The sequence below is a fragment of the Rattus rattus genome, chromosome 6 (genome assembly GCF_011064425.1).
Source record: "Rattus rattus isolate New Zealand chromosome 6, Rrattus_CSIRO_v1, whole genome shotgun sequence".
Lineage (NCBI taxonomy): Eukaryota > Metazoa > Chordata > Mammalia > Rodentia > Muridae > Rattus > Rattus rattus.
The window spans coordinates 120,113,536-120,139,196 of record NC_046159.1 but is presented as its reverse complement, the minus strand read 5'-3'; the positions used below and the strand labels follow the sequence as shown (position 1 = coordinate 120,139,196).

The window sequence follows — 25,661 nt, the reverse complement described above, 5'->3', positions numbered from 1 at the left end:
ACACACAGCTAGCTGAGAGCACATGAACACACCACTGCACATTTCCATGAGCGCCCATGGCCTTCTACATGCTAACTCCTGCACCTGGTGCTGTGCTGCACTAGTTTGCACTAACACGACCTCCCTTCACTTCAGAACTCTTAAAGATCTGTCGCTTTCTGGGAACATAAGTGTGTCACTTTCCATATCAAGGTGATTATCCTGGCCCCGTCATGGGACTGTAACAGTTCTTTTCCTAGGTCAGCTAAGAATGTTTAGCTGTATGGTAGTAAGGCTAGATGGTCTTAATCTTAATTTACAAGATCTGGATATTCTTAACCCTAATGGGTTACAGGTTCACCAGATGTCAAATGAGGCAACTTTCAATACCTCTCAGTATTTGTATAGTATTCTAACACTTACTTGGAATGTGACAGACAATGTATAGAAGGCAATACAGCTGTGTGCCAAAATATTACAAAGAAAGTTGGGCTATGAGCTATGTGAGCCCTGTTTTAGTTCTCTTTATTTACCCTGTATCTAAGCACTATGATTTCAGTTCTTCAATAACACAAATTAATCAGCTGCATTGAATGATAAGCTGAACAGCTCTCCTGGTTGCCATTTATAGCTATCTTTCCAGCTACCTCTAGAGGGCAAATGTTTTCAGAAAACTTGCAATACTCAGTGGTCACCATCCCCTTTCAAACAATTTGACCACTGCTAGAAAGTCAGTTTACCCATACCCAGATGAATGGTTTTGATTTCTCTTCCAAAACAGTCTCTTAAAAAGCAAGCCTTGGACTTCACCCTGCTTTCACGGGCATAGGTAGTGGGGCTCAGCTCCTCCAAGTCCATGAGCAGACTCCATGCGTGATTGCTTCGCAGTCACTTGCACTGATTCTTTCCTTCTTTCGGTCTTTGCTTTTCTGTGTGTATGCCCATTAGTGTGCGTGTGTGGGTGTGTGTGTTTGAACTTGCATAAGGAAGCGAGAGGATATCCACAGGTATTGTCTTTCAGGTGCCCGGCCTGGAACTCTCTTTGTGGGCTAGGATCACTTTCCACAGAGCCCCTAGTATCCACCTGTCTCTGTGTCCCCAGCACTGGGTTAGAAGCACGGGGACTGCCTGCCCTTTTCATTTTGCATGGGTTCTGGGAATGAACTCAATGCACCGAGTTGCTTCTCCAGCACCCAGCTAGAGCCGGGTCTCTTGCACTTCTTCCTCCGTCTCCTCTTTCACAGCAGCGATCTGTGTCCGAGGCTTCTGCTTGCTGGAGTGCCGGCCGTAGAAGAGCTTCATCTTTTCTGAGGAGCTAAGGGCTCGCTGGAAGACACTCTTCTCGCTCATAAGTGCCTGAAGGGATTCATACTGCCAGACTTTGCCCTGCTCTATGACCTAGGGGAAAGACCAATAGTGAGACCTCGGAGTGAAGAGCAGCCCAGTCCTGCCACAGAAACCGACCCACCTCAAGAAGAAGAAAAGTCCAAAGAAAGCACAGGATTCAGGGCCTTGTACTTTTCACTTAACTTTCACAACTGTGAAATTAGCTGGGAAAGTGGTGATAGGGATTTGAAAAATTCATGTAATACCAGGTTTTGCCCTCCAACAGAGAACAGTTGAACAACTGAAGGAGCTTTGTAAAGCACAATAATCCATGACCCATGTCTTATGTACTCCGAAACTGAGCTATAAATATAGTGCCATTAACTGTGAACTTCCTCACACCTGGGTCTGAGGCCTACTGATTCCAAACTGGCGGGGTGTGACTGAGAGCAATGCCTGCAGTGCATGGTAAAGTTTCTGCAAGCCTGAGGTCAGAGAGTAGAGCTCCTTACCTAGTCCCTGAACTTGACCACAACAGAAGAGGAGCTGTGTCTATTCTCTAGGCACTTGTAACTGGGCAATGACAACAGGAAAACAATGCTTCAGTTAAAAAAGGCATTTTCTTCAGAATATTCAAAAGCCTTCGGAAAAGTGAAAATGTTACATGTCCCTTGGAATATCCCATATCTAAACAGGAACTGTGACATTTTGGGGGAAAAATTGAGATGGCATCTGACAGGGACTCTACCTTAAGTTCCAGTAGTAATGGGGATGATGGAACAGGCTTCTCTGCTACTACATTACAACTAATGGTAAGGCAAAAATCTTCCCCATAGGACGTTTAGCTACTGAAAGAAACAGACTTCTGTTTTTCAATTGCACATTTTGTGGCTTATTCCCCATACAAAGATATGAAAGCACAGAGAGCTCATCTACAGTGTCACTTAACCCTATGCTCCAGAGGAGGTATGCTAAATTTCACCATCAGTTCATAGCTCAAGTCCAAGGGAAAGAGACTAATGGTAGGAGGTAGATGTGTGACTCTGTGTGAAGACAGGGGTATGCAAATCTAATTATGCCAGTTTGTTAAAACAAATGAAGAATGAGATATCAAACAAGGGTAAAAGACTCACCAAAAATCGCTGACAGTCCAACATTGCTTCTATCCTGTGTTCACAGAGGACTACTGTGCACCCAGCGAAGGCTTGTCTTAGAACTCGTCGAATCACTTGGTATGTTCTAGCAAAACAAGAAAATATCACATAAAACAGTATAGATTGTGAATTATCTGCCTTTATCTTTGACAATATGTACAGTATTCTATGGACTTAGTTCTTAAAAAATACTTTTAGCAAAATGTTGATATAGAATTAGCCATAATCAGCTTTTAAATCATTCTAAGTATTTAATACACTAATAAGGAAAATGTTTAAAATAAAATACCATAAAATGAAACTAAATTTTATGTAGATTCAGCATGCTATTTATTTTGTGCTATTAATGTTTTTATGATAAATAAGATACAGAAGAAAACTATAAGAATGTGTATACCTAACTAAATACTTTATTACGTGCTAATGAGGTTGAAGAGTTTTATTTATTCTAGACTCCCAGTTAGGAGGGAAAACAGGGCTCTTGTTGAAAAAAGTAAGTACCTGTGATCATGTTAAATAGTGAATTTCCCCTGGAACATTATTTTGTACCCCCACTTATAGGCATGAGAGCTAATGGGAATTTGTATCAATATGAGGTAACTTCACTGACTACTTCCATTGCAGGATTATCTAACAGGGTTTCTGGAACTTACATGGGGTCTAGATTGGCACTAGGCTCATCAAGCAGTAAGATCTTGGCCTTACTGAGAACAGATCGGGCCAAGCACATCAACTGCTTGTGACCATGGCTTAGCACATAACCCCCATCCACAAGGGTAAAGTTGAGCTGTCCAGGAAACTGCTCTATCACAGACTTGAGGCCAACCTGTAGAAAATAAAGAAAAACACTATGCTTAGACGGGGCATAACTAAAATCACTCAAGAGGCTGCCATTCTAAAAGTAGACATGAGTTTACACAAAATAAATTTCACATCACCCTCAACTCCCAACTCCCACTTAGTTTGATTAAACAAAGATCTGTCAATAATACTGATAGCTTTAAGCAGACTGGAGGGTTTCATTCAGTGTTTACCTGGTAAATGTCATGTTCCCTAACAGCAGTCATATACAATTATACCTGCTCCTGTCAAATTATGTATATATATTATACATGTGTGTGTGTGTGTGTGTATATATATATATATATATATATATATATATATGAATAGATAGACATATATACATGGATGGATAGACAAATATATGGACAGATAGAAATAGGTAAGTAGAGATGCAATTGCAATACAATTCAATATGTGCTTTAAAGATCATAGATACAGAAGATATTTATCTATTCCGTTAAAATAGTTAGCAAAGGATCAAGAGCAGAAACGATAGGAGACATGACATGACATGACATGGTCACCTTCTATCTGTAATAAGGGATGAGAAATATCATGAAAGAATTAGCGAAGGAAGCTTTAAAAATTACATGACATCCTAATACTTATTTCCTTCACTTATAAAATCTGTGAGAAATTGATAACTTTCTCATAAAGTAAAAAGTTATTTAGTTAAAAATGGAACACAAGTAAAATTTAAAGGCTCTTGTTGTTAGGGTAGAATATGAGGATTCATTTAGAATTAATGGCTTATATTTTTAAACTGCAATTTTAAGGGGGGTTAATAAAAGATGAAAAAGTATTCTGTCAAAATTAAGGCATAATTATAGATGTCTTGGTGGCTGTTACTTATTCAAATACATGTACATTATGTCTTCTTTGCTAAAAGCCACTGAGTGTACAAGAGCTAAATAGATAGACAGGATTATCTCTTGCTCTTCAAGAATTTGTATGTGTGTGTAAGATATAGACCCACATAACTCTAACGCAGGCAGATTTAGATAAGGCCTTCGGAAAGGTCTCATGATCTTGGATATGAGTCCAGAAGTGGCTCATATCCCTGTTTATGACAGACTCATGTGTGTTCATTATGGAAGTTCTAACACATGGCTTGTTAAAACTACCTTCTGGGTAAACTCGTTAAGGTTTAAAAGGTTTCTGAGACAGTAGGGAACGTAAGCACAATAAACACTGCCTGATGTATCATGGGGGAGACAAAATAAGGCTTTGTCCAGTCCTTAGTATCAATGTGTCAGTTTAAACTAATGGTTTTAAATGCAGCCTAGAGTTCTTCCAGGTGTTTCTGAAACTTTTCGTATTGTCAGTTCTGGCACACTGCTCTGTATGGCATTCTGTCACTTCTTCTTTTTTTTTTTTCCTCTCCATCTTTATTAAATTGGGTATTTCTTATTTACATTTCGATTGTTATTCCCTTTCCCAGTTTCAGGGCCAACATCCCCCTAACCCCTCCCCCTCCCCTTCTATATGGGGGTTCCCCTCCCCATCCTCCCCCCAATACTGCCCTCCCCCCAACAATCACGTTCACTGGGAGTTCAGTTTTGGCAGGACCAAGGGCTTCCCCTTCCACTGGTGCTCTTATAATACTGTAAGTATCAATGAGTTAAATTGTCAACATGTGACAGAAATATTTAAGAGATCTCCCTAATATGCATGTTTGAGATTAGATCATTTCTCTGTTTTAAATCCTATAGTAGTTCTTTTCCTGGAAGAATAAAATGTAATTGTTCTCATGTGGCACACAGGACATCCTGACCTCTCCCCTATCCTACCACCATCCCCATACCTACTATTGTGTACAGCAGCATCAATTTTTATTTCTTTATACAGCTCAACCTTCTCAGGGTTATCCTACTGCTCAGTCTGAATACTCTTTTAAATATCTGTGATTATCCACAGGAGAGCCAGACATCCTGTATTGTTAGAGTTTTGTTTGTTTTCCCTGGTAGACCATGTATCACTTGAAGGTAAATATGTGCTCTTCGGTTAAGAACACTCTTAGCCTCAACACATTCATTCATTCATTCATTCACTCACTCATTCATTCGTTTCATTCCTTTCAGTCATTCATTTAAGATGTACTATGATCCTCCAAATCTGTAGGCAAACAAAATAGAGTCTTTAAATATGAACACTTAAGGATGAATGAATTAGTGCTAGTTTTAGCTCTGAAATTATATGCTGTACTCTATAAATCTTAAGACTCTATGACCACCCATCAGATTACAAAGTTAAAAGTACCCAAATATGTTTAGATAAATCAGTACTATATACCAAACTATTCAGTAGTATTTGTGGGATTTTTGTTTTATATGACAGTTTTTTTAAAGTGAAAAAAGGTTGATTGTGCTTTGCCTGTAATCACTGGTAGGCAATTTAAAAGTGGATACCCTCAGCTCCTTTTGTTTCCACTCTGCATACTTCCCAGGGAAATTTCCCACTTAAAAGGCCACTGTTTCTGCTATTTAAATTGATTCTATAACAGTTCGATTTACTACTAATGCGTAAAGATGATAAATTTAAAAAATAATCTGACAAGCAAACACAAACAAGCAAAACAAAAATCCCCACATTCTAAGAGCAAGAGTCAAGGGGCCAAAATCACACAGCTTAGTGGGACTGAAACAGCAGAGGGCCCCAAGTGAGGGCTGCAGTTCTTTTTGGAATTCACCAGCCATCAGAGCATGGCCGTTCACTTACTGAAGGTGGTAATGCCTATTGTGCATCAAGCCTGAGGATATTTTCACAACACATTTTACATGACACAGGACAAGGAATTCTGTACTTACTAATTCAGTACTTATTAAACACCACCCATGGATCCAACTACTGCAGGCAAAACAGAGAGCAGGAGATGATTCCATAGTAGAATTTACAATCCCATAGGAGATATGGATTAGCCAAGAGGTGAATTTTGATACAGTGTAGAAAATTTTGAGGAGCTGAGACATGGTACACACCTAGGAAAGTCTCCATTCCCAAAGCAGGAGGATCAGGGTGGTTTCAGAACAAAGTGATGTGTGGAGGCAGGCTTGACTGGTGAGAAGAAGCAGTAGTGGACTACAAGGCTTTCCCAGGTGCAGAGACCAGCAGGTGAAAAGCAGAAACAACTACCCTAGCCCTTACAATAGACCAGAGAGCAGCACTTTGTGCTTTAAAGACAACTACAATTCACATAGTGGAATCAGAGGACACATTGTGGAGTTGGGGGGGGGTGGGTAGGTGCTCTGCGGCCGAGAGTAGAACAGCAAAGACCAAATCACAAAGGTCCTTTAAGCAGTGTACAACAGGAACCCTGTCCAGCAGTCAAAAGAGGCATGGGGAGGTGTGATAAGCAGGCTAAAGATGCAGGCTTTAGAAAGCTCCCCAGAGTTCCACAGGGCAAGGAGCTGCCCTGACTAGGGCAGGAAGGTTAGACTTTTGTCCCAGTGTCTTAGTAGGCTGACACACCCCAACGTGTTCCTGTTTGCCTATATTGGGTCATCAACCATATAGGATTAAAGCCTAGGATTTGTGCCTTTTGACCTAAATCTCCTTTCTGCTACTATAATCTAGGGGTTGGTGCTTGTGTTTCTTTGTGGTCTCTTTAGCAAAATCCTTATCACTCTTAAACCATGGGACATTAAGGTTAGCACAGGGGCAGCATCTTTATGAACATAAGTTGAAATAGAGGATGAGTGAAAAGGTACATCTAAAGATGGATTGCTAGACAGAATCTAGCCATTCTGGAATTATTATTCTGGAATCTAAAGTCTTCTAAGCTTATCTACTAACATTTTAGATGGTTTTATGATCTCGTTTTCCTGCAAATTTTATGGAGACTTGGCAATGCCTGTAAGTTTTATAAAGCCTAATACCTTCCTTCCAAGTTCTCTCCCAGCACATTGTATTCTTACAGTTCACTCTTTAAAGGACATCAAGGATCTTACAGTGTATCACTAGCAATTTGGTTAATGTTTGCTTTAAAAACCTTGCGTTTGCTGGGTAATAAGGAAACCCTGATAATGACAAACGGTTAATCTCAGTGCATTTTATTAGGAGAAGGTTAAGGTTGGTTACTCAAGGGGTTAGCATTTAGCACTTAGAGGCTTCAAAGCTCCTGGCAAGATCTATTCTCAGGGGAGGATGAAGAGTGAACAGCAAGGGAGTAACAATGGGCAAAGTGCAGGAAATGGTGGGATGCCAACGAGACAAGCCTAAAGCCCAAGGTCTCACGGAACTGGTTGAGTTGAGACTTGGTGATTTCCAGTTGTAAACTGATACCAGATTGTGTTAAGACTTTGAGAGTTGTGGACATGGAGCAATATATTTACATAAGGAAGTGACATGACTTTGGAAAGGAGTAAAGGAGGGAATTCTAGGTCCACATGTCTTCAGAAACTCACATTAACATCATGTCAACCCAAGGCAGTGCTATTAAGAGGTAAACTAAAATGTTTGGGAAGTGATTAGGTCCTGGGGTCTGAATACCCCAGGGTTGGAATTAGCATTATAATGAAGAGCCTCCAGAGTGCTCATTAACCACTTATACTGAGTGAGGCACAGCAAGACATACACCTCAGAAGTGACAGGAAGCAGGGTCTTCGCAGTCAACAAACAGTGTCTGCTGGCTCCTTACACTTGGACTTCTCAGTCTCCAAAATGGTGTGAGAAACATCTCATCTATGAGCAACCGAGTCTATAGAACTTTAGTAAAGCACCACGTAGAGCAGACTACATGGTAAGAGCGACAGCCCTGAAAGGAGGATGCGCCAAATTCAGAACATGGATGTGCACACACAGATAGATGTGTAAAACTGTCTATCATCTATGGCAACCACACCTATGTGTATGATCTACCTCTTTAAAACCATTTTATTCATCATCTTTACCTGATCTGCAACTTTCCATATTTCTTCATCTCTCCATTTTTCATTGGGATCCAAGTTTTGTCTGAATGTTCCAGAAAAGATAAATACTTTCTGCAATGATAAAGAAAATTTAAAAATATAAATAACCTATACATCTTTTAATGTTTTTCTCTTTATTCCAAAATATTTCAGTAAGAAATTAAATAAATATGTATCCATGCATTCATTAGCCAGGTATACTTTTCTATACTTTTCTATACTTGCTCTATATCACTTTAAAGAAAAATATGGCAGCATTTAAATCTCTTTCTGGATTTTTTTCATTTCAATACCCTTGGGATAAAGAAATTAAGTCCACTGTCCGTCCATTGGAGAGAATTCTCTTCTTCTAGTGTTCCTTTACACATCTTCTTACTTCTATGAACAGGGAGAAACTGAAAAAACAACTTAGAAAACTCTAAGTGATCAGAGATCAACCACTTGTTGAAGGGCATGTGTGCTGGGGAAGAGGGGCAGATGCTCTGGTACGGAAACAGCGCTGCACGACCACTGTCAAGATTCTCCACTTGCAATAACACTTCTACTTAGGTAGCTCAGATGCTTAAGAGCAAACCACTGTCTTAAGAGATCTCAGCTAATAAGTAATATTGTTAAAACAATATTTAGTCCTCTCTGTACACACAGAAGACTGGCAAAAAAATTGATGTCAATGTCTAAAATAACTTTGTTTCCTCTTTCCTCTTATTATTTTGGTTGCCTCTTTGTAACTCTGAAAGAATTATATATTTAGTTGAAATTTGCAATAGAAATATTTACTTGGGACAAAAAGAATAATGTCATTATCCTGGAAGACTGAAAGGAATGGACAATATATTTTATGTTCCAATGGACAGTTGCTAATGGGAATGAGGTCTGCAAAGATCCGTTGGTAGTTTTGTGCTGGCTGGGAAGGGATGACTGTGAACAGGAACCCAGTCTCTTTCACTTCCATGCTCTTTAAAGCAGAAGTGCCACCCTATTTCTTTCCTCCCTGTATCTCTATCTTGGTGCAGTCAGGAACTGAGAGTCACTCATGACTCAAATATCTTAAGCCTTAACCTAACTAAAAAGTGAGCCATTGCTAATTTTCATACTATCCTCAAACTATATGTCAAATCAATTTCTTTTTCAATTTTTGTTCCCACCGAACACTCCAAACTATCATTAGCTCTTTTTGTGTCACTGAAAGAGTTTCCTAAATTGATTTCCTTCTTTATATTCTTGCTTCTCTTACAATACACTCAAATAATTCATGAAAAATGGTAATGACATTCCCCTTCACTAAAGGTACAATATCCTTACGATGGCCCCACGATCTTAGGACCCCTTTCCATTCCACTCAATTCTAGCCACACAAACTTTCTTAGCTTCTTCACATTTTTCTTCTCAGCTAGAAATCTCATCCTCCCTGATCTTCACATGGCAATCTATATCCATCATGTTTTAAATTAAGTTTCATTTCCGGACAGTGTTATTTATCCTCAAACCAAACCAGACCCCCAATTATTTCTTATAGTTTCATTCCTTAAATAACACCAAGTTTAGGTTGTGGGAATATTGTACAATTAGCAAAAATGCTTACTTAATTTGCAAAAGGCCTTGGGTCTCATCCCAGAAGCACATAAACTGAGCACAGCAGCTTGTGCCCATAATTCCTACACTTAGGAGATAGAAAAACAGAGGATAAGTTTCAGAGTTACCCTGTGTTATATACAAAGCTGGAGCCCAGTCTGGGTAGCTTATCTCAAAGAAAACTTCTAAGAAAATGTAGACATCTGTAAGTGTCTGGGTTTTAGTGCTTCTATCTCCTTAAAGGCCATGTCTTTACTTTCTTTTTTAGATGCAAGTTTTGTATAAGTTCTGCAAAAGTTGCCCAAATGAGTGAGTTGATGTGAATAAGTATAAGAACAATCAGAGTAAATGTTATTTTTCCTCCGATTTGAAAGTTAACTTCGATAAGCTATTGTTTTGGCTAATAACGTTCTCTCTCTCCCCTTTCCTTTTCTCTCCTCTCTCCTCTCCTCTCCCTCCCTTTCTCCTCTCCCCCCTCTCCCTCTGTGTGTGTATGTTTATGTGCGAGAGGGAGAGAGAGAGAGAGAGAGAGAGAGAGAGAGAGAGAGAGAGAGAGACTGACTAAATGTGACCCAAATGCTTGCAGGTATCACAGTTCTTAAAGTATAACACTCACAACCCAAAACATATGTGATGATTCCTTATGGCTGCTTCAGAAACTATCTAACTTTTCCTCATACTGATAACATATATTAGTTTACTAAATTTATGATATTTTAACTACTTTCTAAACAGATACACATTCAAAGTTACGAAGGAAAGATGCTGTCTGTCAGGAATCTAAAAGCTTTATGTGTGGTCGATTTATTACAACTCAGAAATCTCGCAGTCTTTTGTTCATAATTTCATGTCTAGCAAAAGGTAATGTACTACCTATTCAATTTTAAAGAAAAATCAACTAAACAAACTGGTTCAGCGAGATTCAATTGTATACTATCAATCAGACATTCCATTCCTTTAATTCAAAGAGAATCTGGCAGTCGCTTACTTTCACAGTGCCAGCAGATGTCTTACTTTTGTTTCCTAAGCTGTTTAATCATCCACAAACCCCTCTGTATAACCGAAAGGTCTTTGGAGGTCAACCTAAACCCTTTCTCTCCAGTTTACAAATTCAACACTGAAGTCCCTGAGAAGTGGAATGATTTGGCCACCATGGCACTCTCAGATCTGCTGTGCACAATAAAAAATGCACTGAAGCTTTCAAATCCTAGGAATCCCCTATTGGCCTTGTAAGAAACTACTCACTAATAAGTCAGTTAGGGTAAGCAAATATTTGATATTTATTTAATGTCATGTATGGTATAAAGAGCAACTCTTGAAACTCTAAGCAGAATAAAGAGATCATCATTGTTCCCCACATGTCCCATCTCCTCCCTGCAGCTGCTGACTCCACTCTGTGGAAGTGGCTGAGCCTACACAGACTTCCCACAGCTGACTGTGTAATGCAGCAACAGGTAATATGCTTTCAGTACTAGATGTCAAATGAGACAAGAAAGTAGTCCAGCTTATGTGGTGATTGCATTTATATAAAATAAATAAATAGAAGTGACAGCCCTGCTTACATATGTATGTATGTGCACAGCATGACTAGTTCCTGTCAAATGTGGCCTAAATGCTCATAAATACTGACAGTGGTTAAAATCTCTCTGACAATATCTCCAGCAGTTTCTGACACCACATCTATATAATAAAAACCCATCCCAGTACACACCGCAAAGATTCTTAGGTTGCATTAGAATGTTTAAAATTAATGAATGTTTTGCTTTAAAGAACATCTTTCAACTAGAAAATTATGAATGACATATTTTTACTGAGAACAATTAACAGTTTGTAACAAATACAGATTGATATACTATTAGTGTGTATGCCATTGATTTAAACATAAAAGGCTGCATGTAGGACAGCTAAAGTTCAGTTTCCTAGAAATCCACTGAGTGCTTCATAAAAGCTTTCATACTACAAAGTTTCAGTATAAACCTTTCCAAAGATACATAAAAATGTTTTCTCATCAAAGCATATAATCAAAGGTTTCAAATTTTAGGCTCAGAAATAGCTAAATTGTGTTGTATTTATTTGAAAATCAGACATGACAGTTATTTTTTGACCTTCCCTTGAATTCTACACTCTGTTCAACTGTCTACCTCAGTAAGTTCTAATTAACCACATCACAGTATGTTCATTTGAGAGTCCATCATGTATGCACCAATGCACCACCAAACCTTCTCTATTCCCTTCCTCAGCCCGGGAGAATCAGCCCCTTCCTACTGGGTCATGCCATGACTTCTAATACCCTCTAAGCAGTGATTTCCTCTCACCCTTCTCCCTTTCCCTTCATACTGACCTATCCTTTTGATTGTTTATAGTTTTCCTGCCTAGAACTCCATGTACCCAATCTTTCTAAACCTATAAACTTTATGATACTCTATGTCATGTGTTCATTACAACTTTCTTTGTGAAATTGTGCAAACTCGTTTATTCCTACTTATAAAACACATTCCCAAGTCCAGTACATGACTGCTAGTCATGAGGGAGACATGATTTCCCACCCTCACTGAATTAAAAATAATGACTACCACAATGGGGAAAAACAATCAACCAACCAATGTGGGAAGGAAGAGTTTAAATACTTCTCATTCAATTTCTCCCAAAGTAAAAATAATTGTTATCATTAATATACTCATTTTACAAATAAAGAAACTAAGAGAAATTATAAAACTGTCCTAAGATTATACAGATTAGGGCTCAAATGCTGAAAGAGCCACAAATGTGTGAGACAGTAACATTCAGTGATTCATCATAGAACAATGTCTGATGAGTTCCTCGAATTCAAGGTGTTATATTACATGTCTTACAAGAAAGGGGAATATTCTGAAGAAAAGGATTTTACTAAGTATTTCTTTTTGTAACTCTGCTTCCATTTTCTGATCATTCCACTTAAATCTTGGGTCACTAAAGAAGATATGCAGATAATCTGAAAATGAGACATATCAGAACTACAACAGAAATACACAAGCAAGGCTTGAGATCTCTTTTGGGTTTGGACAGTCACAGCAGAGCATTCTGTTAAGGCAAGGGAAAACCACCCCAAAAAACAAACAAATAAACAAAGCCCCTCATTTCATAAAGTCTAAACAGTTACATGTTTTCTCTAGAGAGAAAACAAGAAAAGAAAGGAGACAAAACAGCAGGAAAGAAGGACACAGATGTGCTGGCAGGAGCGACAGCTAGCTTAGGGTCTGGTCATTTCTCACTGCCTGTATACTCCCTCACTAGCTCACAGCTTGACAGACAGCTATGGTTAATTACTGATTCAGGCACTCTCTTCCATATTAGCTTTTCTGTTTTTAATTTCTGTCACGTGACAATGAGCATAGTTTTGTGTTTCTCAGAAGTTTACAGGTTGGACTGGAACTTCTCTGGCATATCGATGACAAATAGTACATCTACATTTGATATGACTAAAATGTCTGTGATATTATAATTTTAAGCTCAAGATATAATAATTTTATCTGGTGAATTTTAAGCTGGCACCACCAATTTCATTGTTTCTATCTATACATGCTATCTGATATCTTTCAAAACAAAAGACGCCTCAACTCTGTGTGTGGTGAGAATGATGGGTGGACGTTGAGTATTTTCAAACCATTAAGAAAGGAGCCCGTGAGGTGGCTGAGTGGATAATGCACACTTGCCACATAATCCTGATGGCCTGAACCCAATGTCCCAATTCCATGCTGGAAGGAGAGAACTTGTTCCGGAAAGTTGTGTTCTGACCTCTACGAGTGAGCCATGACATGATGGATACACCCACTGTTCTCTCCTCCTCTCATACGCACACCACATGTAATAATAATAAACAGAAATAAAACCTTACCGTCCTTTAGTCAGAACAACTTACTGCCTTCCAAATTTGTAACTGAAGCTTTAAAATAATTGTTTTCTATTAATTATATGCTTAACAAGGTCCACAGTTAGTGACTATTTTCATCTTGGTATTCTAATGGTCTAAGTCAACAAGTTGCCATCTATTAGCATCACTGCCTCCTCTTCTTAACTCAAACTCACAGCCAAGACAGAACGCAAGAAAGAGGATCTGCTTGGGAAGGTACAGGACAATCTGGGTTCTGAGATTGCTATGTAGTTACTAAACTATCAAAGGAGTTGGGGAAACTTAAGAACTGCCCAAACCAACAGGAGGTTGTGACTGATGTTTTAGGATCCCTGTATAAGAGAGGGCATGCTTTTCAAAGTTCCTGTTTCATATGTCTGAAAACCAGTGGCCAATAAACCTTGAGCATTATACTAATTCAGCGTGAGAGTGACCTTCTGAAGTACATCCTTGTTAAAGGAGACAGAGGAGAAAAGAAAAGATGAAAAAGCAGACCAAACTAGTTTTCCTTAGATATTCACTTTTCTCCTTTGTAATTTTCTGAAGATCAAACTCCAGGAAAGGAAAAGCATGCTGTAATTCTCACTTTTCAAGAAGAAGTAGAAAAAGCAAAGTAACCCTTAGTTTAGACATCAAGCATATAAGGACTTTCTTTTCTTTCTTTCTTAGGTTTCACATGACATTCAAAAATTGTCATTGAGGCATGTTAACCATGCTGACGATGTTCTTGAGACACTGAGAAAAGCAGCTATATGCGCATTGTCAGCATTTCTGAAGGACCTCCTGAACACACTTTTTTCATTTTTTAAAAATGTAAGCCTTGAATCCATAAAAGAGCAGAAATGAAGAGGCAAGTTTGAAGAGTCATTTGAGCAGAAAGGCAGGACAGATTTCCCCACTGCATTGTCCTCTGCATCTGGCATAGGTAAGTTCCTAAGCAGAACTATCAAGAAGGATGGAGCCCTTCTATTGTGTAGCAGCTACAATGAAGAGCAAAAGGAACAAACGTTTAGAGCTTGACTTTTCTAGTGGGCTGATGTGTGAGAACAAGAGCAACAAAGGCAAAGCCTTCGCTGCTTTAGTTAAAAACTGGGAGCACAGGACTTAAGGAAGTCCAATAGCAGCTTCTCAGACGACCGCATTCTCTTCTACTGACCTCAGGATTTTTACTAGCCTAATGCTATCACCTCAGGAAACTTGTATTCCTAGTGTTTATCTTTAGACCACCTGACAACCCCTTTTGTGTTTTTGAGGAACACACAGTGTTTCCACTACTTCAACCCTGATGAAGCATCTAGAAAAAGAGCACACTATAGAAACAAATTGAAAGCACTAGTTTGGTAGTTACAATGTCTATTGTCTCACCATTTGAAAGGAGCAAATGTAATGGGAAGATCATTTATCAAGAAATACAAGCATTTCCTTGGTCTAACTTTGTAGTTGGTCTACCTGGTAATACTCCTGGAATGTCAATTTGTGTTAAAAATACAGAAGTGCTTCAAAGAGCCATCTTAGTGGGTTGGACTCAGTGCTTAGTAGAACAAGAGAAGGAAAAGTCTCAGAGAAAAGGGCAAACACCAGCAGAAATAATGCAATCCTCTGGCTTCTGTCTCAGTAACAGCATCTCTTGGTTCACATTTGGGTCATGTTGACCGCAGCTGTTGCTGTTTTCCTTCTACACAGGAAGACAGCACACACACAGAATAGCACTAAGTGGCAATGTGAGAGAGTCTCTACTGCCTGAATCAAAAACTGACCTTTACAAGAATCTAGATTTATCTGACATGGTTCTTCCTATTTAAACTCCAAAGGAAAAAAATCACTGCGCTTCAATTTCCAAGTCCACCATGTCTTGCTTCCAAGAGCCTGTGATCTCAGAAGCATCTTCCATGTCTTGCAAAGCATTTATCCATAGGCTGCTCTCACCCACTTAGAGATCAAGTACTGAAGCAGGATTACAAAGCCAGTCACAATGAACAACCCAGCCTGCTGCTATGGATTGTGTGTAGGAAAAACACCATCAAAACACTTCAAGAGATATACATCACACAGAATTCCAAACACTGGGAGACACTTTCATTCTACATGCTATATTTTTTCTTGCATAGGAGATAAGATGATAGGGCCCACCAGATATACTTTGCAGAGTGATATGAATTTCTTAAGTATGACAAATAAGAATGTTCATTTTTATTGCTTTTTACATTTTGTGCTCACCTGTGTTATCACTCCAAAAGCTTTTCTCCATTCTTGTAAGGTCATTGAGTTCCATGAGACACCATCGATCTGTATTTCACCTTTAATGTTCAACATTCGTAAAAAGGCTGACAGCAAAGTACTTTTTCCTGAGCCAGTTCTTCCTAAGAGCCCCACCTAGGAGGAAAAGGTGATGGAATTACTCTCCCACACTGAGGACAGTGCCCTACATAGTCACTCACAGTTCTGCTCTTCAACTGAAAGCAGTTTCTCTTGCCATCTAGCACTTAAGCCTTTTTACACACTCCCAATTCACATCATCATCAGGAACTGAAATCGGAAACTGGCCATACCAGATTGTATTCCCCATGTGGGCTTCACTGACCACTGGCTTTTACTAATGAGAAAAATGGAGAAAGTGTCCATTTTAAGTCAAGGAAAAGTAAAAATAGTGTATCTTGATGCCTATCAGCTCTATGGATAGGCTCAAACTAGAAGCAGGGAACTGCTGCCTGATGTACTTTTAAATATGGATACCAACTTGAAAGCATACTCAAAATAGGCCTAACATTAGTTACTGTCCCTGGACTAAGTTTATTTCCTCATTGGTGAAGCAACAGTTGTCCAGCATGTACAAGGTCAAGGGATTGGGCCCCAGCAGTGAAGAGGGATGATTCTCCCTTAAGAAAGTGAGCAGTGTCAAGTTCAGGCCTGATGATACACTAAGGTCATGTTCCCCCACAGAGTGTGGGTTGAGTGGAGTGTCCAGATCACTCAGCTTCTCAGCAATGTTCGAGTCAAATGCTAATATTTGACTCTTCTGGCAAGAAGCAAAAAGGATATTAAAGTAAGTTTTCTCACTATCCAAAGAGCACAGCATCAGATTTAGGCTACTTCACATTACAGGAGATCAGTAGTCCAGGCATCCCTCAAAGTCCACATTCTTTGTTCTGATATAAGCTCAATTCCTTGCAATAACTAACTGATCACAGAATAAATTGCTGTGTATAATGCAAAACTTAAATTTGTTTCATTCTGTTACCATTGCCCCTTAATTTCCTATTATTTGACCTCTTTACGGAGAAAATGGTCTTTTGGAAAAGTGTTCTTTACATATATGTGGTTGGTGAAAAACTGTCTGTTTTCAATACACTGCAAATCAATACTTTAAATAGATATAAAATGAATTTCTAAATGTTTACAGATTCTATACTTATTTTGTTGATAGGCTAGCAATAAATCAAACTCCAATCAGGTAAATCACCTGGCTAATGTAGGCCTTGGTAATGAGCTGGTAAAGGACAGTGACAAGAGCAGTTGCCTTCCTAACCATCAAAAGAGCTCTACAAGGTAATTTTTTAAAATCATTGTTCTTGGGAAAATATGATCAAGCAAATGTTATGCAGAAAAATTTTGTAAGACTTATTTTTTCTTTCTTGTATTCACGTAAAGAATAGAAATTCAGCAAAGGTTGCATAGTTTACCCATTTTGTTTTTGTTTCAGTTTCCCCATCTGGGATAATGGTATGCTTACATAATCAATACTTGGATAGATAGATTAAGAGATAGATTGGAGATAGATTGGAGAGTGGAAGGATGAGAAAAATGCATGGCTGGAAGAATGGAGGAATAAGTGGAACCATGTGCATATGGCTTACAAAAGGTGCTCAACAAATGGTCACTGAGGTTGACTGAAAGACAGTCAGATAGATGAGTAAATGAATGAACATATATATTATTGTACCTTACGAATAAATAATACAATGATTTTGTTCAATGACTAGGTCAAATCTTAATCTTAAAACCTGGAGGAGTTCCATACTGCATGCTTCTATCTCTGCACTAGCCCATATCAGACACAAACATATTCACATATGTAATTTTTCCAATACACAGTGTTAAATAATTTAAATAAGAAATCAGAATAGGTCAGTGCAGGTGATGTACAGGAGGAAAAAAGAAAATGAAAGTGGACAGATAGAAGAGAGCTAAGTTCATCTACAGGATAGCTGGTAGAAGGTGGCTGGATGTACTAATCCAAAGTAGGGGTAAATGAGCTCACTGCATTTGCTCCAGAAGGAAACACGTTTTCAGAGAACAAAGTTCGTATGCTGGCATAATAGTGGACTGAGAGACAGTCAATAAATACTTTCTTTAGCTTTAAAGCCTTCGGCTATTGCTCTGGTTTCCTCACATCAAAGTGCTGGCGTGTATTCTATCTGACCAGTTTTTCAACAGCAAGGAACCTGGTTGATTTGTACACTAACAAGGTTGTCTTCTTGAGTAACTGTCACATAATAATTATCTTCTTATTTGTAAGAGTACTTCCTGCAAACAAGCTCTTCAGACCTGTCCTAAGTATGAGTCAATGTTTTTTAGTAATTTCAACGTACCTCAACTTTGCAAAATTTGGATCAACATAAATCAAACTAAAATCTTCAGAGCTAATTAGTAACAAAATTGGTCCGAGCAGGAATTCCATTGTGTCAAGAGCAGAGCTGTGGTGCGGTTCATTTAAAGCACCGTATCTGCTCTTTAATGGTAGAGGGAAATGCACTGTAATTATCTCATTTCCTTGTGGTCTCCAGAAATCAAGACAGACAATCAAAGGAAATAAGATTCATGGGTGATTATAACTGAAACTCTTATATGTTCACACATCTGTTTATTATTAATAAGACACATGGACTGCTCAAATTCTTAAATGGTTCATTAGATTCACACCAGATTTTATAAAGGTAGAATAGGGTGTACTTTCAAAAAATCAAACACCTATTAAGATATGTTCATCTGATGAGAACATTGGTATTCTTTTTGTTTTTTGTTGTTATTATTTGTTTTAGTTTTAGTTTTTTTTTTTTAAGACAGGGTTTTTCTGTGTAGCCTTGGTGTTTTTGGAATCCACTCTGTGAACCAGGCTGGCCTTGAATTCACAGAAATTTACCTGCCTAGGTCCCAAGCACTGGAATTAAAGGTATGTGCCACCACTAACTGGCAAGTCACTCCATCTTAAATAAGAAGTTGAGCAACAAATTTTCTGTCAGAAAGGTAAAGCCACAGAGCAAATGACTGTGCCCCTAGAGCTGGAGAGAAAGACGAGCATATACAAAACATCAAAACTCACCAGGCAGAACTCACCAAGCAGAAACCTTGAGGGAGCAAGTACAAGCACTGCACTGAAAAGATGACCCAGACTCATTGTGGACCATGGAGAGGGAAACAATTCCTGGCACACTCCGGCGACCTCACAGGGAGACTGAAGGAAGTTCCTCTAGCATTCAAGCAACCCACAAGAGACTGGTCATTCTGAGATAGGCCAGAGTACTGGCTTCCATTAAGACCTGTCTTGAGTGAGACTATTTTATCATTTGTAACTTAGAGGTTTGGATGTTTGAGGAGCTATCTATGTTTAAATTAATATATATTATACAGTATATGTATTTTCACCAAATCACACAATAACCCATAGTCATAAAACTATTTAGCTTTTCTGTATTAGTTAAAAATAAATTAAAATTTCATTTTAAAAAAGAGTTTAGATGTGTGTAAGGAAAGAAGCCCTGACCTTGAGGATATGCTACTCAAAGCAGCCAATACCAACATCCTCTGCACAACAACACCCCCCCCACACACACACACAGTAAATCCAAGAATCATGGCACAACTAGGAAAGATTTAACTTGCATATAATGTAAGTTCCAGAAAGATAAAGCAGAGAGAAATGAAGAAAGAAGAAAGAAAAAGAGATAAGGATGCTGAGAAGCAAGAACGGAGGGGAATATTTGAAACAACAGTTACTAAGAATGTTCCCTCAAAAATTAGTGTCATATACTCAATTCATACACAGAGAAAAATAAGCAGAATGTTGCTCAAAGCCAAATATCCATACCACAGCACATCTTGAAACATGAAACTACTAGCATTGTGAACCTTGTAAACTAAGCTATCTTTCAAAACTTAAGGCAAAGTAAGAAATTATCAAACTAACACAGAGGCAATGTGCTGTCAAAGGGCTTATCTTGAAAGATATGTTAAGAGAATTTACTCAGAGAAAAGACATAACTCGGATCTACAAGAAGTTACAATCTTGGAGCTAAATGAATAAAGAAAGCATTTTAGAAAGTAAAATGCGTTTCTTACTCTCAATGGGTCCAATAGGAAAGCTTACATAAATCATTTAATAACATCTATTTGCACCTATGATCTTTGAATACACAAAATGATCCACAGACAGAATATAAGACACAGGAGGGAGAAATTGGGACTACAGGGTGCTGATGCTATTTATATGAAAACATTATTCTTTTAAAATGGACCTGGATTCATTATAAATATATATTATGAATTCTAGAGAAACTCATAAAAATTACAAAAGTAGAATTAGTATGTTAGGAAATTAGAAACACTTGGAATCATAAATATTAAGGAACAGCAACAGAAAGAAAAGGATTCTAGGTAAAAATAGGGGTAAAGGGTAAAGAGTAAGGAACAAAAAGCAGAACGAGCTATAATGACTACACTATGCCTACTATTCTAGAAACTCATGCTCTAAATGCACCACTTGAGAGTTATGGCTTGGCAAAGTGTCCAAAAGAACTAAGATATAACTACCCATTGCATATGAGAAAACCACTCAAGTTTAAAGTTTCATATAAATTAATTAAGGAATGGCCCAATTTACACTGTGTCAATCAACCAATTTAGTGTTGCTGTTTACAGTGATGGCTGTATTTTTTGGTGCCTGTTGTGTATTTAAAGGCATCTGCAGTTGGAAAATTTATAATTCATTACATATTTGCAAGTATAGTCATATTCAAATACAATCACATTTACAATAACCTGTTGAGACTCTGTAATTCAAATTTCATATGAAAGGTAATAACTACACCGTCACACCTTCAACTATGTATAAAGAATATTGATTATATAATTATGTTACAAAGGGTTTTTACTAACACATTGCTGTGGTTGTTGGGACTCACTAACAAATCAAGAAATGCTGAAATCAAGAAATCTCACCCTCTGGCCAGGACTTATTGAAAAAGAAATGTTCTCTAATATGGCATTCCCATCATCCGCATATTTCACAGTAAGGTCTTTGACAACCATTTCACCTCCAGAGGGCCAGGTATCACATTTCTTCACATGTTCATTCTTAATGACTAAAGCATTAGGTGAGTCTTTACTATGTAGTTCTTTCATTATCTTGGTACATATACTTTCTTCTGTTTGTATATCAATAAACTTAAAGACTCTGCTCACAGATCGCATCTGAAATGAAAATAACAGTATGTTTGTTTGAGAACTCTAGACAGTGCCATAATTAGTTTGACGTTGCCTAAAAAAATAACCTTGAAATTATGATGCAAGCTATCTGTCACTAAGTTATTTGTCAGGGTTTTCAGTGAAGTAACAGGAAATAATTAGATATAATTAAATGCTTAACTAGTGAATCAACTAAGACACATATAATTGGGTTTTGTAGAGACCTGTTTATTTTTGTGATTACTTAAATCTCAGTTACACAGTCCACACACAAATAACCAAAGTATTATCAAGGGCATAAATGGTATCAAAAAGAAATATTTCCCTACTGTGACAGTACTACACAATTCTGTACACTCTATGTAGTTAAGAAAATATAGCACTACAGATAGTATTGCCTCTCCAATTTCTTTAACAACTATCTATAATTCTGTATGTCAACTCGGTTATTTGTAGACATCTGATGCTTAGTCAATTTCTTTTTTTTTTCTTTTTATTTTTTGGTATTTCTTCAAGACAGGGTTTTTCTGTTTAGCCCTGGCTTTTCTGGAACTCACTCTGTAGACCAGGCTGGCTTAGAATATATAGAGATCCATCTGCCTCTACCTTCCGAGTGCTGGAACTGAAGGCATGTGCCACCATTTCCAGTAACTTAGTTTTTAATGAGTACCTAATGTTTAAGTTATTGTACAGATAGAAAGTGAAAAATTTACACTTAATAAAAATTACTTAAAAATAAATTTCCATCATTGGCAGAATGTGACTGTATATAAAGGTTATATTTTAAATTACATATGAATCTTCGGTTGTAGAGCAGCTGGTTTCTTTTTCCATCATCTTAGAGCAGAGATATGGTTGGGTCTGGTGGCCATGTGACAAAACAGGCAGGTTAACATGTACTATATATCTATACATGTATCTATAGCAATAGAGCTTTGGATACTCCCTAGTAGAAGGGACAGTTCTGGACCCTTCTCTGGAACTCCAACCATCAGTTCCCTCCTGTTTCCCTTCCCTTTCAGCTGGAAGTGATCTTGGGGGACCCTAGTGCATGTAGTAAGAAAGGAAGTGGGATTTTAACCAAGAGTAGGACACACTGGGGCAACAAGGTCATCAACAACTATGGAGTTGAACTTTGTAGTGTGAAAGTGTTTTAGGTTCGCTCATAGTCTGCAAGTGATCCATCATCCATGCTTACTGTAAGCCTAGAGAACTTACTGTTCACCAAGTCAGACTTGGATGAAATTCTTACTTTTGCCCTTCTTCAGTGTCTGGTTGGGAGTGAAGATTTGTTCACCATTCCTCGGGAAAAGTTAATGCAATAATCTAACTTATAAAACTTTCAATATAACACTTAGTAAAATACATATTTAATGCACACAGAAATACAGGAACTTGTCAAATTACAACAAAAAATACTGATCTAATTTTATTTTAATACTCTAATTTTTACTTGTGATACTTTTAAAACATGAGGACAACAGATATGATCTATTCAAACAATTAATAAATGAAGACATGAAGGAGTAAATATAAATAAATAAATAAATAAACAAATAAATATGTAGGGTTTGATTATTTTTGAAAGAAAGTATACATTTCTCTGACTTAAGTACTATAACCTAACTCCATCAGTGATAGTCACCATTAAAGACAAATCCAGAATATTTAACATTTTATGTGCTAGATAGAAGATACTTACTGAGTATTAAAATTGAAAGTTTGTAATTTGTTTCTTACAATCTCAATGCTTAAAAGGAACCTCAAGGCTAACTATTCTCAGCATGGTGAAAATATCCCTGACCAACACACTATTTCTTAACAGTGAACACTCGTTATAACATATGAGCAAAATGTAGTTCAATTCAATATCTGATGACATCTTCTGACAGTCAGATAAATTAGCAAGAGCAGGCACTTTATAACTACTGAAATGCCACTATGGAATAGGCTAGTCCCTAACCAGAGGGCTGTCAGCATGTTGATCGCCTCTAAAAGGAGAAGTCACACCAGAACCACAACATTCTTTCAAGTCTCAAATACAGTCTTTTTAAAGTCCAGACATAATGATAGTTTGGCATTTTGTAGTCATATGAACAATGACTTTTAAGCTTCAAAGGCCAAGACCCAAAGAAACATACTGTAGGTATTCATGGTTTCCAAGAAAGTGATCATTTGAGCTCAGGTATTAGCCTGAACAAGAAAGCATGACTTCAATGTTCATAAAAATGAAAATCCACAGTCTGAAACACTGAAGACTTAGGAGCTTTGGAAAAAAAATCTTGTTATAGATAAACTTAGGATAGCTGAGAAATAGTCAGCCTCTTCAACCCACAATCTAAAGCAAAAAGAGGTTGCCCAAGAATAAAGGCAACTTGTAAGAAGGTGTCCTGCCTTGTAACCAAACTCCAGTATCTTAAGAAGCATTGAAGAAACCAAGAAATTCTGCAAAAGAGAGAAGAGAGAGCAAGACAAAGTCCTAGATAATTCTTCTAGACAAGATAGGAACATTGGTGAGTCATGGACAGAACTTAACTCCACTACAAACCTAGCAGGATCTTCGAATCAGCCAGAATTCTTCCCTCCACTCAACAAAAGTAAAAACAGTAAATAGCTAACTACAGCAAAGTTGAAGTCATATTCATTGTATGCTAGATTTGCCTGTCAAAGGTTCATGTCTTCTTTAAAAACAGATCTCAGGTTTGTGGAGAGCTCAAGCAATTTGGTAGATTCTTCTTAAGAAAAATAATTCAAATTATACATACCAAATTAACTATAAAGTTGTTATTGTCAAGTGGAAACAGGATTTGCAGGTAGCGAATTGCTAAATGAAGAAGGCTAGAGGCAGCCCCTGCCATACTGATCATGCTAATGACTGTCTCAGTACCTGAACGATGATCCAACAAATACCTCTGTTGAACCTACCCTGTCCCTAAACCTAATAGTTATGAATTGGGTTGCAAATGTCATTCCAAGATAAAGGCTTGGTCCTCTGATGATGGAGCTTTTGGGACATAGTAGAAACATTGGGAGGTATGGAATAACCAGAGGAAGTTGGTCCTGAGGGTTTGTCCTCGAGGGATATCCCCTGTCCTAATCCCCTCCCCCCACTTCCTGACTGCTGTGAAGTAAGCTACCTTCTCTGCCACATATTCCTGTTGCCATGATGTTCTGCCTCAGCATAGGTCTGGAGTCAAGGCAGGTAACATGTTCTGATACTTCTGAGACTGTAAGCCAAAAAGAAACATTTCATTTCTTTATGCAGATTGTATCAGTTATTTTGTCACAGTAACAGAAATCTGACTGACCCAAGGGCCTCTGGAAGGTCTATCCAAGTAAGAAGACCTGAAGATTATGTCTCCTGGTTTGATGATGAACCTATTCTACCCACTGTAGTAATTGTCCACAGTATTTCTTGTACTCAGAGAATGGAATATTCAGAACATCTAGTGCTTAACCATATGAAGTCATTTAAACCTTTGTTACTAAGAAAGCCATTTTTTTCTCTATGCAGATATAATGGCAATACTGTGAGGATGATGAGGTATGTCTTCAAGACTGGGAATTTATATCTCATCTTCTTAATCTACAAATGTATATTGCTAATTGGATTAGGCAGAAGTTACAATATATCACACTAGTTTTATATAGCCAGGGGCTTTTTTGCCCATACCCCAGTACCTGAATAAAACCTCAGAGGTTTAATAGTATTAATAAATGCCTAGGCCATAAGCTAGGCTGTTTCCCCAAGTAACTCTGAACTCATCATCCCACTTATTCTAATCTGAGTTCAGCTATGTGGTTGGATCCTTCTGCTCAGTTTCTTATATCCATAGCCCTGTCCAAAAATCTCTTCTCCTGCTTGGCTCTTTCCCAACTGGAAGTCCTGCCATCTACCCTGGCCTCGGTTTACTGGCTATAATGGTTTTATTGACAGGTAATTGTCTACCCAGTACAGAAGAGAGTATACCTGCAGTTTAGGTCTCATTTGTTTTCACAAAACTTGTAAAACTCACTTAATCCTTGTTTAAAGGATTGTCTGTTATGTATTTCCATGTGATGTATAAGAACCATAGTGTCTTAGCACGAGACACTCACTCGGCCTTGGCAATTATCATAATAGCTGTAGACTGACACATTCCCCCGTCTCACGCTGCTGTCTGCTGTGCTAACAGGGAGCTAAGAGGGAGGAGGTATCGGCAACCCTGCCCAGGAAAGTGTGTCAGCCCCATGGACAGGGAACATCTGTGTGGCTAGAGTTAAATGACAACGAAGGTGGGCAAGCAATTAGTACCATTCCTCATACTTTAAAGGCAAAAAACAAAAGGAAAGCCACGTGCTAAAACACGGAATCTATTTTTTATTTGTGCAGAAGAAAATTTAGCATAGTGTAGATTCTTGTTCTTTAAAATTGTAATGTAGCCAAGATTGAAATGTTTCCTTGAGATTCATGTTCTTCTAATTGTTGATACATTAATTTTCTTAAGAGCCTAATCTTTCCCCTAAATATCTTGAGAAAGAGGTGATCCT

At 38.0% G+C, this 25,661-nt stretch overlaps 1 protein-coding gene across 1 annotated transcript in view; it reads right to left on the bottom strand.

The window, feature by feature from the left end:
* Positions 1-1,159: 1,159 nt before the first annotated feature.
* The window catches only part of LOC116904438 (cystic fibrosis transmembrane conductance regulator), a gene marked incomplete at its 5' end in the record, with an annotated part of 277,554 nt that continues 253,052 nt past the window's right edge, over positions 1,160-25,661 (bottom strand). The window contains 6 exons of the mRNA XM_032907266.1: positions 1,160-1,377; positions 2,439-2,544; positions 3,113-3,285; positions 8,192-8,281; positions 15,888-16,043; positions 20,886-21,137. Of these exons, the coding sequence (XP_032763157.1) occupies positions 1,177-1,377; positions 2,439-2,544; positions 3,113-3,285; positions 8,192-8,281; positions 15,888-16,043; positions 20,886-21,137 (978 nt within the window). The remainder of the gene's footprint in view (positions 1,378-2,438; positions 2,545-3,112; positions 3,286-8,191; positions 8,282-15,887; positions 16,044-20,885; positions 21,138-25,661) is intronic.